Source organism: Schistocerca piceifrons, chromosome X (assembly GCF_021461385.2).
Source record: "Schistocerca piceifrons isolate TAMUIC-IGC-003096 chromosome X, iqSchPice1.1, whole genome shotgun sequence".
In the NCBI taxonomy this organism is placed as follows: Eukaryota; Metazoa; Arthropoda; class Insecta; order Orthoptera; family Acrididae; genus Schistocerca; species Schistocerca piceifrons.
The window spans coordinates 321,128,376-321,149,358 of record NC_060149.1 but is presented as its reverse complement, the minus strand read 5'-3'; the positions used below and the strand labels follow the sequence as shown (position 1 = coordinate 321,149,358).

The 20,983-nt window shown below is 42.3% G+C and overlaps 1 protein-coding gene across 1 annotated transcript in view; it reads left to right on the top strand.

Annotated features, from left to right (window-relative positions):
• Positions 1 to 20,983, top strand: part of LOC124722337 — a 433,578-nt gene that overhangs the window by 388,592 nt on the left and 24,003 nt on the right. The window contains exon 14 of the mRNA XM_047247512.1: positions 11,116 to 11,384. Within this exon, the coding sequence (XP_047103468.1) occupies positions 11,116 to 11,384 (269 nt within the window). The remainder of the gene's footprint in view (positions 1 to 11,115; positions 11,385 to 20,983) is intronic.

The following is a 20,983-nucleotide window of genomic DNA, read 5'->3' as shown; positions in this document are numbered from 1 at the left end:
ATACATAAAAAAACAGAAATAAAATAAATTTTTAAACATTTTCTTAGTGTATATTCTTTATGTTACTTACAAATTGAAATGGCTTAAAGTTTACTGATTTTAAGATTTTAATGTAGACATTTTTCTCTTTTCCAATGATACAAACTGAAGGATGCCTAATTGATGGGCGAAACCAGTTATTATTATTATCATTTAAATGGTTTTTGTTTAAAATATAAAAAACGTGTATGTCATGGAGAATTACTGATCTGAGAGTGAATCGGTTAGTGGCAAGGTAGCTGTAGTCCATATGGCTAGAGAAGATCCTTACTGTTAAAATGGATGCGGCGCGGCTGCATCGCGCGCTACTACTACCAAACGCTTAACGCAATTTTGTTACGTTTCCGTGGCAACGCCTCAGGAATGCAGCAGTTACAGGGCTCTGTGAATTTCAGGCAATACTGAATGTAGCCTATTGCACCTCACAGTCGAAAGATAGCAATAGCTTTACTTTTTTCGCCTTATGGACTATAGAGCCAAATACAATTACGACTGTAAAACTCTGAAATGTGTGACTACTTTGTCAAAAATGTAGAAAATGATTTCTTTACAAGTACTCTTAAAGAATTTTAGTATTTCTCCATCTCCAACGTTTGACTGTGTTTCTATCCCGATATAAGAAGCGAAATACGTGCCATTTGCATAAAAGAATAAATACACGCCAGAAAAAATACAGTTGCACAGTTAAAGTTCACATAACGCCTTCCTTTATTCACATTTGCTGTCCAGCTACAATAGATATTAGTGGCAGTTTAAATCTATGTTTCACATCGGGACTCAAATCCTAAATCTAATCTTTTCGAGTTGATGTATGTAGCGCTCCTCACCAAGAGACTCAACTTTTTCATTGAATATCTTCCCTCCTAACTAGTTCCTACTCCAATGAAACGCAAGCAGTATCTGTTGCATATCGCCTAAACGGATGTCACAGGTTGACCAGTCTGTGCCAGATCAGTGTTCGGGAGTGAATCTCGTTTACCTTCTTAATGGACTGAATTGTGCATTCCGAGCTGTAAATGTCGTGTAGAATTCTGGACTTGGATATCCTCTTCGGGTTCAGCCGTCTGTTTACATATAACTGCACTTTCCTTTGCGAAGCGTATGTTTTGCATCTTATTTTTGACTATTGTACCTGGTCGAAATGACTGTCAGGTACACAGCACACGCAAGGATTAAAAATCTGCTAGAGTATAATCTATGTATATTGTAGTTAAATGTTATCGTATTGCTATATTTACCGTACGATGGGATCATACCTCGAAATATTTTCAGAAATAAAATACTTTAAGTTGCTTAAATGAGAGCTGTGACTAATACAGGTCTATATAAAAACTATTTCTAAATTTTAACAAATAATCACATTCGAATAACAGTCAATTCCGGCACAAAAAATAATACAATCATCATATGTATTTGCGAGAAATCATCCACGAAGAGTCATTCATGTTACGTATTCGAATTTCACGATTAACAAGAATTTCTATTCTACAACCAATCAAACAGTGCCACATTTCAGATGTTTAGTTTCACATGTCCAATTTTTTAGTGCTTTCCGTTGAATACAGAATGAAGAAAGACTAAGGTTTAAAGTCCCATTGAAGAGTTCCTTAGAGACTAAAGTATGAAGAAATAAAATGATGCGCCCTATCAAATGAACCATCTCGGGACTTGCCTTAAGCCATTTAGGGAAGTCAAAGAAACTGCGTCAGGATGGTCGAATGGAAGTTTGACTGCCGGCCTCCCGAATACGATTCCTCTCTGTCACCTCGCTTAGTGTCCCCTTGAAGTAAAGAAAGACAGACATCAGTACCAACAACGCATATTAACTTCAAAACCAATTAAAATCTGGCGTTAATAACAATAACGACGTAATTAATCGTTTGCTGATTATACCAATGTTTTTATTATCCTGTTCTTTGATTACTGCGTTTCATAATTATTCGGATTAAACGTCTGATTCTATTGCAGCGCTGATTTCATTGGTAATTAATTACAGCATTTTGCACAGTAGCTAAAAATTTTCTGCTCTTTCATTTTCTGAAATCACGGAAGTTCTAAGTCGTTGTCTACTCTTGTACGAGCGTCTTTGGTCATCAAGCACACAATGACGTGACACTAAACAGTTTTATACAGAAACGTTTTGGACGCATTATATAGAATATTATTCTATGAGACCAAGACGCTGCTGTGTTCGATTATATTTTTTATTACAACAGGCCTATTTCGGCGTGACAGCCATCTTCCGCTTATATCAGGTAATCTTGATATCCATAAGACACTGTTGTCTCAGTTGCTGTCACTACCGTATAAATTTACTCATTTGATGTTAGTGGAGCTATAGTAGGAGTTAAACTTTTGCTGGAACAATTATTTCAGAGGTTCTCGAATTATGAAAGTTTACTTCATAATGACGTTATTTGACAAGTGTATTGATAGGTGAGTGAGCGATGCTATGATTTTAGTGTGTTTAGTTCGATAGTTGAACCGAGCGAGGTGGCATTCGAAAGGCTAACGGCTCAAAACTGCTTCCGCCAATCCAGATTTGTGTTTCCCACGATGCTCCTAAATCGTTCCAGGAAGATGCCGGCATGGTTCCTTTGAAAGGGCAAGGCCGATTTCCTTCACCGTTCTTGACACAATCCGAGCTTATACTCCGTCTCTAATGAGCTCGATGACTACGGAATGTTAAACCCAATCTTCCTTCCTTCCTTTCGAGAGCAGACTGGGATCATGAAATCCGTCAGGCGTGACAGGCGCTGATCGTTTTGTAAAAAAAAAAAAAAAAAGCTGCGACAAAGATGTCACAATTATGATCTGGAATTACTTAGTATTAAAATGACTACACGCAGCATAGATAACAACAAAAGAGAAAATGTTCTCAATTTTATGAATTCGTCAGTGACACATTTGATGTCATTTCTTGAAAAAGAGGGTCGAGAGCGCTGGCAGGTACTCTGAAGCGCCAAAGAAACTGATATAGGCATGCATATTCAAATACAGAGATATGGAAACAGGCAGAATACGGCGCTGCGGTCGGGAACGTCTATACTGCATAAGACAAGAAGTGTCTGGCGCAGTTGTTACATCGGTTACTGCTGCTACAATGGCAGGTTATCAACATTTAAGTTAGTTCGAACGTAGTGTCACAGCCGGCGTACGAGCGATAGCACACAGCATCTCTGAGGTAGCAATGAAGTGGGGATTTTCCTGTACGACCATTTCACGAGCGTACCGTGAATATCAGGAATCCGGTAAAACATTAGATCTCCGACATCACTGAGGCCGGAAAAAGATCCTGCAAGAACTGGACCAAGGACTTGTTTTGCAAATCAAACTGCCTTTTCGTGCTGCTATTTATTTTATTTAATCCATACACGTTTCACCTTCTACTGTTTTAAGGCATCATCAGTGTGGTCTATAATGATACAGTTTTATTAGTTATAGATTATCAAACAGTTCACTTAGCGATTTTTTGTAAAAAATGTAATTACTTACGATTTGCTGATTTGCGTTTCCTCGCACCTGGTCTGGAGGTCGCACTATCACTTTTATCACTGTTCTATATTCACCTCTTCGTGTTTTCGCCATCCACACACTGTTCAGCATGTTTGTCGCTCTTTTTTGTGGTGGACTATCGTTCTTCTGTCACTCGATACAACTATTTCGTCGCACACTTCTTTTCACAGCGTAAATATTGCGACACCATTACGTGTTTCATCGTCTTTGGTATGTTTACCTATGTGTCGCCAACCGAACGAAGTATATGTTCGTTACTAACTTCTGTTTATGCTGTTTATACCGTCTGTGTGCGTATGAGTGAGCGTGAGAGGGGGGGATAGAGTCGATTTTTTTTTTGGAGTGGGGGGGGGGGTCGGTTGTACTAGCTGTTAGCGAGTGGCTGAAACTTTGGTAACAGCTGTTTTGACTTTCCGTTTCAATATTCTGGGGAGGGGTCATGGATGAGTGAGCGTAAAGATGTTGGGTTCTGTTATCATTACATTGAACACTGTTTTTATATTTATCCTTTTTGCGAACATTATTCTATTATTTTATCTATTAGTGTAAATAATGAATTGTTTGGCATTGGTACTTGGTCATTTAACAGGATTTTCCCCTCTGCTTTGGTTTTATGTATGTGGTAATTTTCTTGCATGGTCAAAAGGTGCTTTTTATTGTTGATTCTAATTATTCTAATGTCATCTTCTCTAGTGGTTGGTCTGTGGTCGTTTTCTCTCAGGTGTTCTGCAAATGTGGAGTGGTTTGTCCCATATTTACATGCCCTCATGTGTTCCTTGTATCTGACATCAAATGTTCTCCCTGTTTGCCCTATGTATGTGCCTTCACAAGTGTTACATTGTAACTGGTATATACCTGCTTTCTGGTATATGTCTCTGTTTTTTGTCAGTTTTGGGGGGTATTTTTGTATAGAATTGTCTGTTGTGTTTGCTACGTTTATTCCCTGTCTTTTGAAAATGTTGGTGATTTTATGGGTGAGTTTGTGTTTGTATGTCATCGTGTGCCATCTTGTGTTTTCTTTCATATTTTTCTGGTTATCCTGTGTAGTTGTTATGGGACTGCGTGTTCGTGTTTGGTTCTGTTGTGTTGTTATCTGTGGTTTAGAGCTTTCTGCTTTTATTTTACTTTTAATTTTGTTGTTTAGCTTTGTGACTGTGGTATTACTGTAACCATTATTTTGTGCTATCTGCATTATTATGTCCAGTTCTTTTTGGTAGCTTTCTTTGGTGAGTGGTACTGTGTTGAGTCTATGGAGCATGTGTCGGAGTGCTGCTTGCTTTTGTGCGTGTGTGTGGTTCAAGGATTGCGGAATGATATTATCCGTTGCTGTGGGTGTACGGTAGATTTCAAACATATGCTTATTGTTTTCTTTTTTATTGTTATATCCAGAAAGTTAATTTGGTTGTTCTGTTCTCTTTCAATTGTGAATTTTATATTTTTATGTATCTTGTTGATGTCAGTTTATAGTTTTTCAATTTTTGTTTGTGGTTGATCTATTAAGCAGAGGATGTCATCCATATACTTGAACCAATATGATATATTGTATTCTTTTGCTACTTTTTTTTGTGAAAATGATCTGTTCAGTGTGGTTTACAAAAATATTTGCTAAGGCTCCTGAAACTGGGGACCCCATTGGCAATCCATCTTCTTGTAAATAAAATTCATTATTGAACTGGAAGTAATTTTGTTCTGTTATGAGCTTCATTAGTGTGCATATTTCCTTAATCTGTTCCTCAGGGAGTTGACTATAGGTTTTCAGGTTCTTATGTATAATTTCTATTGTTTCTGGTACTGGTATGTTGGAATACATGTTTTCTATATCAAATGAGAGGAGTGTTTCTGTGTCTGGGATTTTTATGTCCTTTATTTGTTTTATTAGCTGTGTAGTGTTTTTAATGGTTCTGTCTTCTTGTACTTTGAAACTTTCAGACAGTACTTTTAACATGTATCCTGCCAGCTTGTAAGTGGGGGATTTTCTGAAATCCAGTGTTGGCCTTACAGGAAGGTTCGGTTTGTAGATTTTTGGTTGGCTTCGGAGAACCGGTGCAGTGGGACTGATATGTGTCAATTTCCTTTTCTCTGTGTTATCCAGTATGATGTCAATATTTTTCAGAGTGTTTTTTTTACTTTTGTCTGGAATCTGTCTGTTGGGTCTGATTTTAATTTTGTAATGTTATTCTGTGAGATGAATTCTTGTGTTTTTTCAATGTATTGTTCTTTGTCTATCAGTACTATTGTGTTCCCCTTGTCTGCTTTTGAAATCATAACATTTTCATTTTGAAGTTTTCTCCTAAGTTTTCTGAGTGTTGCACCTTCTGTGTTTTTGTTGTTGTTGTGTTTTCATACTGGTTATTATATTCTGGATTTCTTTTTTTACTAGTTCTCTAGTTAATCCAATGTTGACACTGCTATTTTCATAACTATCTTCCCTTGTCAAAACACTTTCTGCTTCTATAATTAGATTTTCTAAGTAATTTTCATCTATTTCTGAATTTACGTTGTATTTTAGTCCTTTCTCCAACAGCTGTCTTTCTTTATAGCGTAATTGTGTGTCTGTAAGGTTCACTAATCTTGGGTAGAATTTGTGTGTGTGTTTTTCATGGCTGTGTGCAAAGGTATTACGTTGTGACGGAAGTTTTTTGAGTTGGTTGATTTTTCTTCTATGAACTGTTTCCATTCTTTGTACAGCAGTTTTAGTGTGCTTTTAGACTTTTTTGACCAGATGGGAGAAAACTGTCATATTATTTATGGTGTCTGCAAGTTGTAAATGACTGAAGAGAATCGTTCAACGTGACAGAAGTGCAATCCTCCCGCAAATTGCTGCAGATTTCAATGCTGGATCACCAACAAGTGTCAGCCCGCGAACCATTCAACGAAACGTCATCGATATGGGCTTTCGCAGCCGAAGGCCCACTCGTGTAACCTTGATGATTACAGAACACAAGGCTTTACGCCTCGCTTGGGCTCGTCAACAGCGACATTGAACTGTTGGTGACTGGAAACATGTTGCCTGGTCGGACGGCTCTCGTTTCGAATTGTAACGAGCAGATGGACGTGTATGGGTATGGAGACAACCTCATGAATCCGTGGACCCTGCATGTCAGCAGGGGACCGTTCAAGTCTGTGGATGCTATGTAGTGATGTGGGGCGTGTGCAGTTGGAGTGATATGGGACCCCTGTACGTCTAGATACGACTCTGACAGGTGACACGGACTAAGCATCCTGTATGGTTACATGCATCCATTCGTGTCCATTGTGTATTCCGACGGACTTGTGCAATTCCAGCATGACAATGCGACATCCCACACGTCCAGAATTGCTACAGGGTGGCTCCAGGAGCACTCTTCTGAGTTTAAACACCTCCGCTGGCCACCAAGCTCCCCATGAAATGAACATTATTGATCATATCTGGGATGCCTTGCAACGTACTGCTCAGAAGAGGTCTCCACCCACTGTACTATTAAGGATTTATGGACAGCCCTGTAGGGTTCGTGGTGTCAATTCCCTCCAGCACTACTTCAGACATTAGTCGAGTCCATGCCACGTCGTGCTGCGGCACTTCTGTGTGCTCCTCCAGTCGGTTGTATTCCTGCTTCCGAGGTATTTAAAACTCTGCATAGGTTCTAATATTTCTCATTCACCTTTATATTTACACTTTTATTTCCTCCTAGCGCCATTACTGTTGTTTTCTTTGTACTGATTTTCATTCCATAAACCTTTCTTTTAGCTTCATTGGTATACACTATATCCTGTAAAACATTTCCATCTATTATGTCAGCATTATAGTGAGTGCGTCAACTCAACGTGGCATGGACTCAACAAGTCGATGGAAGTCCCCTGCTGAAACATCGAGCCATGCTTTCAGCATTATACTGAGTGCGTCAACTCAACGTGGCATGGACTCAACAAGTCGATGGAAGTCCCCTGCTGAAACATCGAGCCATGCTGCCGGTATATCCGTCCATAATTGCCAAAGTGTTGCCGGTACAGGATTTTGTGCACGAACTGGCCTCTCTATTATGTCCCATAAACATTTAGTGTGATTCATGTTGAGCCATCTGTGTGGCCAGACCATTGTTTCGAATTGTCCAACATGTTCTTCAAAGCAACGGAGAATAATTGTGACCCGTTGACATGGCGCATTGTCATCCATAAAAATTCTATCGTTGTTTGGGAACATGACGTCCATGGATGGCTGCAGATGGTCTCCAGGTTGCCGAACGTAACCATTTCCAGTCAATTATAGGTTCAGTTGGACAAAAGAACCCATTCCATTCCATGTAAACAAAGCTCACACCATTATGGAGGCACCACCAGTTTGCACAATGCCTTGTCGACAACTTGGGACCATGGCTTCGTGGGGTCTGCTCCTCACTTGAACCTTAACATTCAACTCTTAGCAACTGAAATCGGGACTAATCTGATCAGGCCACGGTTTTCCAGTCATCTAGCGTCCAGTCGATATGGTCACGAGCCCAGGAGGGGCGCTGCAGGCGATATCGTGCTGTTAGGAAAGGCACTCCCGTTGGTTGTCTGTTGTCATAGCCCATTAACGCCACATTTCGCCGTCCTGTCCTAACGGATACGTTCGCCGTACGTCCCACATTGATTTCCGCAGTTATTTCACGCAGTCTTTCTTGCCTGTTAGCACTGACAACTCTATGCAACGCCGCTTCTCACAGTCGGTAAGTGACAGACTTCGGCCACTGCGTTGTCCGTGATGAGAGGTATTGCCTGAAATAGATATTCTTAGCACACTCTTGACACTGTGTATCTCGGTATATTGAATTCCCTGATGATTTCCAAAATGGAATATCCTATGCATCTAGCTCCAACTATCATTCCGCGTTCCAAGTCTGTTAATTCCCTTCGTGTGGCCGTAAACGTGTCACCTCAGCGTATATCTAAGCTTAACATAAGTATGGTAAGCGGAGTGGTTAACACGCTACAAGGGGCAACATCCTGGCTTAAATTGCACCTAGAATGAGGTGTTCGCGTGAAACAACATTGCCAAACATTGAAATACATTCAAAGATATTCTATAGTACAGGGCTATTACAAATGATTGAAGCGATGTCATAAATTCACTGTAGCTCCATTCATTGACATATGGTCACGACACACTACAGATACGAAGAAAAACTCATAAAGTTTTGTTCGGCTGAAGCCGCACTTCAGGTTTCTGCCGCCAGAGCGCTCGAGAGCGCAGTGAGACAAAATGGTGACAGGAGCCGAGAAAGCGTATGTCGCGCTTGAAATGCACTCACATCAGTCAGTCATAACAGTGCAACGACACTTCAGGACGAAGTTCAACAAAGATCCACCAACTGCTAACTCCATCCGGCGATGGTATGCGCAGTTTAAAGCTTCTGGATGCCTCTGTAAGGGGAAATCAACGGGTCGGCCTGCAGTGAGCGAAGAAACGGTTGAACGCGTGCGGGCAAGTTTCACGCGTAGCCCGCGGAAGTCGACGAATAAAGCAAGCAGGGAGCTAAACGTACCACAGCCGACGATTAAATCTTACGGAAAAGGCTAAAGCAGAAGCCTTACCGTTTACAATTGCTACAAGCCCTGACACCCGATGACAAAGTCAAACGCTTTGAATTTTCGGCGCGGTTGCAACAGCTCATGGAAGAGAATGCGTTCAGTGCGAAACTTGTTTTCAGTGATGAAGCAACATTTTTTCTTAATGGTGAAGTGAACAGACACAATGTGCGAATCTGGGCGGTAGAGAATCCTCACGCATTCGTGAAGCAAATTTGCAATTCACCAAAAGTTAACATGTTTTGTGCAATCTCACGGTTTAAAGTTTACGGCCCCTTTTTCTTCTGCGAAAAAAACGTTACAGGACACTTGTATCTGGACATGCTGGAAAATTGGCTCATGCCACAACTGGAGACCAACAGCGCTGACTTCATCTTCAGGATGGTGCTCCACCGCACTTCCATCATGATGTTCGGCATTTCTTAAACAGAAGATTGGAAAACCGATGGATCGGTCGTGGTGGAGATCATGATCAGCAATTCATGTCATGGCCTCCACGCTCTCCCGACTTAACCCCATGCGATTTCTTTCTGTGGGGTTATGTGAAAGATTCAGTGTTTAAACCTCCTCTACCAATAAACATGCCAGAACTGCGAGCTCGCTTCAACGACGCTTTCGAACTCATTGATGGGGACATGCTGCGCCAAGTGTGGGAGGAACTTGATTATCGGCTTGATGTCTGCCGAATCACTAAAGGGGCACATATCGAACATTTGTGAATGCCTAAAAAAACTTTTTGAGCTTTTGTATGTGTGTGCAAAACATTGTGAAAATAACTCAAATAATAAAGTTATTGTAGAGCTGTGAAATCGCTTCAATCATTTGTAATAACCCTGTATATGAGTCATTAACTCATGCGAAATGAAGAAGGAAAGTATTTAAAATCAGCGTTAGCGATAATGGGATCCAGCTGCGTTCACAAACAACTTTGTAACTTACAAAACAAATAGCCTGAGCACTGTATTACGTCAGGAGAAAAATATAGGTATAATGCAACCGAAGCAGTGAATAAAACCTTTGACAGAATGATGTAGCAGAGTAACACTGACTAGGCAAAATGACGCGTTCTTAAAACACTGCCTTTGAATTGAGCAAAGGACGTGCCGAAATTACGTCAGCTGAGTTTTTTGAGTTTTTCGGTAGCTTCTTGAAATCGCTACAAAGGATACTCGCCGGGCTCCTACAAGATCCACAGCCAGCTTTTTGTCAGTGCGAAGATAACAGCCAGTCCCTAATGGTTCACAGTCAACGGGTCTTAAAGCGCAAACAAGGGAGTAAATCGAGCGTAAACTCCTTTTCTGTGAAGAGTAGATGAAATTGTGACCAACAACAAAATACTAAGATTCGAGTTTCATCTCGTGCAGTAGCAGAGTGGTAAAGATTAAATTTAGCAGCAGGAAAAACCTTTCAGGGAACTGCAGTGAATGGGTAAAAACTGTGGCAATACATACGGAGAGCACGCCTTATGAGAATGGGCTGATTGCTGACAAAAAAAGTATTTGACCATTTTCTGTGTGTTTCGAATCTAATAACGGTGTTCTAACTCTTAATAACACTTGAATGAAAAGCTGGTATTAGACCGATTCAACGAAATGAATCACAGAGAATACGTAAGCCTTTGAGCGTTGTATAAACAGTGTAAAAACTCAATTAATATCACAGACTACCGTCGTAGAATTAAGAGTGATTTTTTGTGACACCTTAATGAGCCATAAAGAACGAAACACGTATGTGTGATCCTACACAAGTATTCTCACAACTTTTCTAAAGTGATTTGGGAGAAATGTTGCTAACGTGCTAACGGACAAACTTTCGAAACTTATAATATGTAACTTTCTTCATGTGCCTCAATCGCGCTATTGTGTAACAAAATCCTAAAAGCACACACACACACACACAAATTTGGGAACACTGATTTTTCAAGTAATCTTTATCCTCAGACAGCGTACATGGACTCATTTTTTCCTTACTGTGTGCCTGTACGACGTCATCATTCAATGTGCACATTTTCTGCAGGTCTCTGAACCGCGACAGATCGGGGAAGATACTGCTGAACTTGTGCGTCTCACTGCTGCTGATGAATTTATCCTTTCTGCTGGTGATGGTGAAGAACAACGTCCATTTGGTGGATGTGTGCATACTGGTGGCAATCTTAACGCACTACTTTGTCCTCACATCTCTGGCCTGGATGTTGGTCGAAGCTGTTAACATGTATCAGTTGCTTATCACAGTTTTCGCTACGTCTGAGATTCGATTCATGCTCAAAAGAATGATCTTCGCCTGGGGTAAGTATAAAATTACGCAATACGTAAACAATGGTCGAGCTGTGTTATACAAATCGTGCATGAACCATAAAGCTTACTTCAGTCAATGTGCACATAAATTGTTCGATGGCTCCACTGATTTCGACAGACATGCTATGAGTCAACATTTCCACGAGGCCCCTATCAGATGACTCTCTCCCCAGGTGGAAATTCTGAGTCCTAGAAATATTTATGGGCTATTGATAATGTGGGAAAAGGTATAGTTATTAAACAGTTAATGTGAGTTTTGACTGAAACATACTTTAGTTTTAACTATACTATGTATGAACCCTGCATGAAGCTAGTGTTACATAATTAATATTAAAACAGTCTCTCTAACCTCAAATAATATTTTGCACAGACCCTGCCCGTGTCTGTTCAGTATAATTCTACCAGCGGAAAAACGCTCCTGTCGGAACACAAAAAAGACGAATATGTTTCTCTGACGAAAAAGAGGAACCAACTGCATCAGCCCTCATTTCGTCTTCCTCTCCAAAAATTTTGGCGTGCCAACGTATTCGGGCTGTTTTAACTCAGAACATTCCAAATCCTTTTCCCCGGTCTCTCTTCGTGGATAAGCCTTCATACTCCCCTAGACAGATAACCTTTAACACGTCGGTATAGGGGATTAGGAAAGCTGAACAAATTTTTTACACGTGGTTATGAGGCACCCATATCCGGCGACTGGTGGAGACGTAGGCTCCTCTCGTTCGCTGCCACTGTCCGCACTTCTTTCTTTCTCTCCCATTGACGCTGTCTCCTCTCTCATTTACAGTGGCTCCATCTGCCTTTCTCTCACACTGCCACAGTCTCCTATCCCTCACTGACTCTGTCTCCTGCATTTATAGTATATCCCACTGCCTCTGACCCCGCTCCTTTTGTCTTCCTTTCCTACCGCCACACTCTCGTCTATACCTCGGCAGCTCGAAAATAGTGGAGATGAAACTTACCTTTTCCCCTATACCCACGTGTATAAAATTTCAATCCAGAACGCATGCGCCTCTCTTCCTATGTGTTAAAGTTCACCGGTCTGGGGGTTGGGGGGTTGTCGAGACACCCCAAATCTATGTTTGGTTTCCAGTCACCTCTCTTTTTCATATCAGCTGTCTCCTCTCTCTTTTTCCCCCACTGCTTCGGTCTTTATCCGTCTCTCTCTTTTAATGCCATCATTTAAAACTTCCGAGCTAAGAGGCTGTGATCGATGTATAAAATTTTCTCCTAACGTTTCCTCTCCGAAAGTGGAAGACATCTTCAGAGGTAAAATAGCGAACTGCTACCAGAACTCGAGGAAGCGCCTAATATATGGGCAGTGTAGTGGGCACCTGAGTCTATCACGTGCCGTCGGCTACGAAATTCTCTCTGGTAGTTCCAACATTCTCGACTGAAAGCAATCGATCCTCATTCTTATCTTGCAATATTGACATCCAAATTTTATCTAATTTAACACCTCCCTCTTTTGTGTTAAAATTATTACGGTGTTTGTAAATTTCAATAGCCTTTCTACACATACGGTCATGATAATGCGATGTTTTCGATATGACACTCGTCTCAGTGAATTTTATTTCATGATCACCCTCTTGATAAAGATGTTCCGCTATGATCGGTTTATCCGTATGTCCTAGGCGGCAGCTCCTCTTGTGTTCAACCAGACGGATGTTAACACTTATTTTTGTTTTGTAGTACCTATATAAACCAGACCACAACTACATGGAATTTTAAATACCCCCCGTGTAGCCAGAGAATGTCGTGTACCTTTTGCCGATCCTTTTATCTTCTTGATTGGTCTGAAGGTAGTTTCCACACCATACTTGGTGGACGCTCTAGAAATGCGATCTGTAATTGTACTGATGAACGGAAGGAAAACTTTCCCTTTGGGCGGCCGTTCATCAGTATGAACTTTTAAGTGATGGTAGTACCAGCCATGGTATGATCTGTATGATCTTTTAATGCCACTATCTCTCACTGACCATCACTGTCTCCTCTCTCTTTGGCTCCAACTGCTATCGCCTTCATCCATCTCTCCTCCTCTTTCACTGTCACATTCTATGTCCCACCATCTCTACCTCCTCTCTCTTTCTCTCCCACTGGCGCTGTTTACTCTCTCTCTTCCTCCGTCACTGTCTCTCTGCTGCTTTCTTTCAGCACAAAGAAGTGCGAATGTGTTCGCACGCCAAAAATGTTGGCGAGAACGTCGGAATGAGTTTGTTCCCTACTTTTCTGTCTGAGTCTTTTAAAGAGGAACATAATCGCATTTTTTGTCTCCGACGGGAGATTTTTTTTTTTTTTTTTTTGTTTTTGTTTGCTAGTTCCCTTCTTTTCCCTGCTACAGCAGCGTGTGTTGCTTATGTAAAATGCAATAAAGTATTGATAGTTTATTTAAATGCTTCGACACATTTGTACACTTTAATACATATCAACAACCAACAATTATGCACAATATAAGGTTGATACAAAATCGTTTGCTTTACATTTTTGTCTGGATACTTGGCTCATCGATAGCAATTCATCTAAAACGTCCGGCTTATGATTTGTTCATGAAAGGAGTAAAAATGTTATTAAAAGTACTTTACTTAATTTGCAGTCTTTCCAGTCATTTTAAGTTATTTTCAAGCCTGGTAAAAACCTTTTTAGTACATACCACTTTGGTTATATACCCACTAGAAATACGCTGACAGAATATTGGCGTGTGATGAAAAGTTCACGCAACGTTCGACTCATCTACGTCCATAGTTTGGTGGCCTTAGAACTCTCATGATGCCCACAGAACCCAAGCGATTACTCACTACGGCAGTTAAAACTACGTTTATGCCTCATATCTGATATTACGTGTATATTTTACGTGCGGTAACTTTGATAACTTTTGATATCTGGATCACCGTAATGAATAATGATATCGAAAAGAGTTTACGGATTCCTCGAGAACACCGTCTTATGAACGTATCGTAAAAAATTTTGACGATTTGCCACGAATAGAAATTACAGAAGCGGCCATCCTCAGAACTGGTACTTCTAGGACCAAAAAAATCATGGTTTTTCGGGCGCTTCTCGATAACGGATGAAAATTTTTGAAAACGTGGAAATGTCATTTCTAGAGAAATGTCTAAAGAATACACGGTTAAAACTTAAGTCATTTTTTTTATGGTTAGCTATTTAGATAATTGACCGCCACGGAGCAAAAACCGGCTAAAAACCGGTTTTGTGGTATTCTCAGGCACCGCCCGTGAACAAATTGTACTTTTATAAGTCGCCTAAGGCCCACCGTAGACCATGTCTAATCCAAAAGAACCAACAGATTTGTTCAATTTGCCTGGACTGGAGAAAGTGCGTCATGGTTAAATTTTGACCCTCTACTGTAGAACAGCTACAGTATGCCCGTTCTTCCAATAGGAACCCAAATGGCTTCTAGGCCAAGTGCTATCCAAAACACTTGACACCTCATCTCTGTGATCAATAGAACCCGAGATACGGCCCCATGAAAAATCACATTTTTCGCGACTTACTGGAACACAAGTCACGGACCGGTTATGTACAACTGAACATAAGTTTCCACTCATTGTTTTAGTTACCACGGGGATCGTGCGACACCGACCAACCTCTGCCTTATCTTCTACCTAAGGAGTGTACGCTATTTGATCAAAAGTATCCGGACAACTATTGGTGGACGTTAGTACGGGATGTCAGTAGCCTTTTCCTTTATGGCCCCTTGAACATTGCTGACGACACTTTACAGGCGGTGTTTGAGTGTCTTTGGAGGAATGGCAGCCCATTCTTCCTCAAGAGCCGAAACCAAAGAAGGTAGTGAATTTAGATGCTAGGGTTTGGAGCGAAATCGACGTTCTAACAAATCCCAAAAATGTCACATTGGCTTCACGTCGGGATTCTGCGCCGGCCACTCCATTTCTGGCGTGCTATTGTCCACAGACCATCGCCTCACAGATGCTGCTTTGGCAGAGTGCAAACTGTCATCGTCTCCGAACTTTTCCTCTACTGTATGCAATACGAAGTGCTGTAAAATTTGTTTATATCTTTTCGCATTTAGCGCTTTCTTAAGCGCAGTAAGAGGACCACATACCAATCACGAGAAACACACCCATACAGCAACAACACTTCCTTCGTACTTCACTGTTGGCGCTACACGTGATGCTAGGTATGTTCTCAAGGCGTGTGTCACACTCAGACCCTTCCATCGCAATGCCACAGGATATATCGTAACTCAGCACTCCAAATCAATAATTTCCAGTCATCCACTGTCCAGTGACGTCGTTCTTTGCACCACCTCAAGCGTCACGTAGCACTGACTGCAGAAATGTGTGGCTTATGAGTAGCCGTTCGACCATTGTACCCCATTGTTTTTAACTTCCTTCGCACAGTCATTGTACTAGCTGGAAAGCTGGTAGTACTTTGGAACTCGCGAATGATTCCTGACGCTGGATCCATGCGATTGTGTACAACCCCCCCTCTGTAGTACTCGACGGTCCCTGTCCGTTACTACATGAGGTCTCCGTGGTCTTAGTTTAGCTGTGGTTGTTCCTTCGTGTCACATCACCAACAGTCAAATTGGGCAGCTTTAGAAAGGTTTAAATTTCCCTCATAGACTTGTTACTCAGGTGACATCCAGTGACTAGTCCACTTTCGAAGCCACTGAGCTGTCCTCACTGACCAGTTCTGTCGTTACTGCTTCCTACTGACAACACAATGCTCCCCGTGCCATTCATACTGTCGGGTGCACCTCTCGTGACATCTGGTGGTCAATTCCGCATTGCGTAGGAATGTTCTGATACTTTTGATCAGATAGTGTTTCTCTGAAACAGTTTTCTTCCAGACGTTAACGAAGGCCTTTGAAACCGGAGCCGCTGTATCTCCTCACAAAGTAAAGTGGAGCTTCCTCAGTCCTCTCACCTAGCAAAAATCATCGACAACACTGCTAACTGATTCTGTTTCCACCGTCTGGAAATTGCACGTACTGATCACTAAGATGTTGTGAGGTGGACGGCTTATTTGTGAGTATACAGGGTGGCGCTCCAACCTACAGTGTCCCGGAATGAGAAAGTTAACCATGTTGCTTGTCGGAATCACAGTGCTACTGTACGTTACAAAGAACCTCTACATCTACATACATAGGAGAGCCGTTCAGTAAGTAATGAAATACATTTTTTCTCGACCATTTTCGGTCGAAGAATGCGAAATTTGTTGTGGGACATGGTGAAATATTCCAGCTTCGGCCCCTACAGTCTCGTGAAGTTCCAATAAGTGGCGGCGCTATTCCAAGTCTTTAAAATGGCGTCTGTAGCGGAGGTGCGTTCCAAGCAGAGGGCTGTTACTGAGTTTCTTTTGGCAGAAAACCAGAGCATCGCAGATATTCGTAGACACTTACAGAATGTCTAGCATCGCAGATATCCGCAGAATGTCTACTCCTGCAATACTGGAACGTGCGGACACTCTCATTCGACGTGATCGACGGACCACAATCAAACACCTCGCTGATCAACTTGATGTGTCTGTCGGTAGTGGTGCCACACTGGTCCACCAGATGGGGTTCTCGAAGTTTTGTTCCCATTGGGTTCTTGTCCGCCTAACAGAAGATCATACAGAACAACGAAGAATCACCTATGCAGGATTAGTTGCGCGCTACGACGCTGATCCTGACCATTGTTTGTCGAACGTTGTCATGGGCGATGAAACATGGGTTCGTCACTTCGAACTGGAAACAAAACGGCTATCCATGGAATGGCGCCACACCACGAAAACGTTTAAAGCCGCACCCTCAACCGGTAAAATCATAGCTAATGTCTTCTGGGACTCCGAAGTGGTTATTCTGTTTCATATCCTCCCTCATGGTGCAACGGTCAACTCCGAAGTGTATAACGCTACCCTCAGTAAATTGAAGAAATGACTTTGTTGTGTTCATCGCTATAAAAATTAAAACGAGCTTCTTCTTCATAACAACGCAAGGCATCACACAAGCCTGTGCACTCGAGCGGAGCTCACAAAACTGCAATGGACTGCTCTTCCTCACCCACCATACACCCCAGATCTCTCACCTTCCCACTTCCATCTACTTGGCCCAATGAAAGATGCATACCGTGGGAAGCAGTAAGTGGATAATGAGAAGGTTTCTGATGCAGCAAGACGTTGGATAAAACGTAGACTAGTTGCGTGGTACCACGCGAGCATACAAGCCCTTTGAGTAAGGCGGCGTAAGGCCGTCGCATCGAACGGAGATTTTGTTGAAAAACAGGATTTTGTAGCCAAAAGAGTGGGGAATAATACGGTGTATAGAAATCCTTAATAAAACCAACCTGCTTTCAGAAAAAAAGTGTTGCATTACCTAAAGGACGCCCCTCGTATTCCATAAGCCAGCGTACGGTGCATGGCGGAAGGTACCTTGTACGACTACCAGTAATTCCCTTTCACCTTCAAGTCGCAATTGAAGCGAGGGAAAAACGGCTTTTTTTTGCCTCCGTACAGGTCCTAATGTCTCTTATGTTACCTTCGTAGTCATTACGCGAAAAGTACATTGGCATCAGTAGAATCATTCTGCAGTTAGTTTCAAATGCCGGTTCTCTAAATTTTTTCAGCAGTGTTCCACGAAAAGAACGTCGTCTTTCCTCCAGTTCACGAAGCATCTCTGTAATACTCGCGTGTTGGTCCAGCCCACCGGTAACAAGTCTAGCAGCACATTTCTGAATTGCTTCACCATATTCCTTTAATCTGATCTGGTGGGGAAGCCAAATGCTCGAGCAGTTCTCAAGAATGGGTCGTACTGCTGTTCTATGAGCGGTTTTCTTTATAGATGAACTGCAGTTTCTAAAATTCTCCCAATAAACCTAAGTCGATTATTCGCATTTCCTACTACCGAACGTACGTCCTCGTTCCATTTCATATCGCTTTGCAACGTTACGCCTAGATATTTAATCGAAGTGACAGTGCCAAGTGGCACACCACTAATAATGATTTCCAACATTACAGTGTTGTTTTCTCCACTCATCTGCGATAACTTACATTTTTCCACATTTAGAGCAAGCCGCCAGGCATCAGGCCAAATCGAAATCCGTCAAATCATTTACGTAGATAGAAAACAAGAGCGGCCCTGTCACACTTCTCTGGGGCACTCTTGGCGAAGCCTTGTCTCTGACGAACAGTCACCGTCCAGGACACCATTCTAGGTTCTATTACTTAAGAAGTCTTGGATCTACGCGCATACCTGGGTACAGTCTGCCTCGTGATGACTGGGTGTTGTGTGCTGTCCTTAGGTTAGATAGGTTTAAGTAGTTCTAAGTTCTAGGGGACTGATGACCATAGATGTTAAGTCCCATAGTGCTCAGAACCATTTTCTGGGTACAGGCTGCAGTGGTGTACTGTATGAAAAGCTTTCCGGAAATCTATGGCTACGACTAGCGGCAACTTGTTTACCATTATGTACGGCGGCTGTTACGAGTATCTCAACTGCTTGTCAATTTTTCCCTCTGCTCAGTATCATCACTATTGCTTGTTCAAATGGTTGAAATGGCTCTGAGCAATATGGGACTTACCATCTGAGGTCATCAGTCCCCTAGAACTTAGAACTACTTAAACCTAACTAACCTAAGGACATCACATACATCCATGCCCGAGCAGGATTCGAACCTGCGACCGTAGCAGTCGTGCGGTACCGGACTGAAGCGCCTACAACCGCTCGGACACAGCGGCCGGCACTATTGCTTGGTTCAAAAAATGGTTCAAATGGCTCTGAGCACTATGGGACTTAACATCTGAGGTCATCAGTCCCCTAGAACTTAGAACTACTTAAACCTAACTAACATAAGGACATCACAAACATCCATGCCCGAGGCAGGATTCGAACCTGCGACCGTAGCAGTCGCGCGGTTCCGGACTGAAGTGCCTAGAACCGCTTGGCCACCGCGGCCGGCCACTATTGCTTGAAGAAAGACTGTAGTTGTGCACTTGCTGAATAACACTTGTAAATTGCTCAATCTCGTGGTTAAAGAAATTATCTTTTGTGGGGAAGACATAGTTTTTGTTCGAATCTTTTTCGCATTGTAGGTAGCAAACCAGAAATATCACATACACATTGAACGGTGGATCTCAGATAGGGAAATGAGCTAGACACAGATCGAATACTTGGGCGACCGTAACTACATTTGGTCTTGTACTCCGACAGCTAACCAGAAAATTGATTTAGGGCTGTTTACATGCCCATTTAAGTGAATGATGGGCTGATTCACATTTTGTACATCAGATGCAAAGTACGCAATATCTTAAACACGAAAATGTGCATATCAGTAATTACAGACTTCGCATAAAACAGATGACAGAAATAAATTTCTTCTCTTAAGAAAAGACATACAGCGACTGAAAGTCCGTTGGTGATCGACGAGAACCACGGCCGCTACAGGCAAAAGCTTATCGCGAGATTCCCCCAGTAAGCTCAAGATATAACGAAGAACAATCAATTATACGATGGGTGTTTAATAAATAATGCAACACTATTTTCCTGTCCAATTTCGGTTGAAAAAAGTGCAGAATTCCTTGTGGGACGTCATGGAATACTCCCGCTTCATCCCCTATAGTTTTATGAAGTTCCTATACGTGGTGGCGCTATACGTAGCGTTCAAAATAGGTTCATTCCAAACAGATAGCTGTCATGGAATTTCTTTTGCGCAAAATCGCAGCATCTCAGATATTCAAAGACGCTTGCAGAATGTCTACGGAGACCTGGCAGTGAACAGAAGAACGGCGAGTGGATGGAGGTGGCGGCTGTCATCGTCGCAACAAGGTCGCACAAACTTGGCCGATCTCCCTCGTGCCCGCCAGCCACACACAGCTGTGACTCCTTCAGCTTTAGAGACTCTCATTCGAGTTGATGGACGGATCACAGTCAAACACCTCACTGCGCAGCCGAATGTCTCTGTTGGTAGTGCTGACTCGTCCACCAGTTGGGGTACTCAAAGATGTGTGCCCGTTGGATTCTCCTTCTAACAGAAGACGACAAAGAGCAACGAAGGACCATCTGTGCGGAATTTCTTGATCGTTACTATGCTGATGGCGACAATATTTTGCCAAACTTCGTCACAGACGATGAAACATGGGTTCACTACTTCAGGCCGAAAACATAACAGCAATCCATGGAGTGGCGCCACACTAACTCTCCTCTGCAGAAGACGTCCAAAGCCGCACCCTCAGCCAGTAAAGTCATGGCGAAGGTCTTCTGGGACTCTGAAGGGGTGTTCTGTTTGATGTCCTCCTTTACGGTGCAATCATCAATTCTAAAGTGTACTGTGCTACTCCCAGGAATTTGAAGAAACGATTTCAGCTTGTTTGTCGCCACAAAAATGCAAACGAGCTTCTCCTTCTCCATGACAGTCCACAGCTCGTGGTCGTGCGGTAGCGTTCTCGCTTCCCACGCCCGGGTTCCCGGGTTCGATTCCCGGCGGGGTCAGGGATTTTCTCTGCCTCGTGATGACTGGGTGTTGTGTGCTGTCCTTAGGTTAGTTAGGTTTAAGTAGTTCTAAGTTCTAGGGGACTGATGACCATAGATGTTAAGTCCCGTAGTGCTCAGAGCCAGCTATTGTCTCCATGAC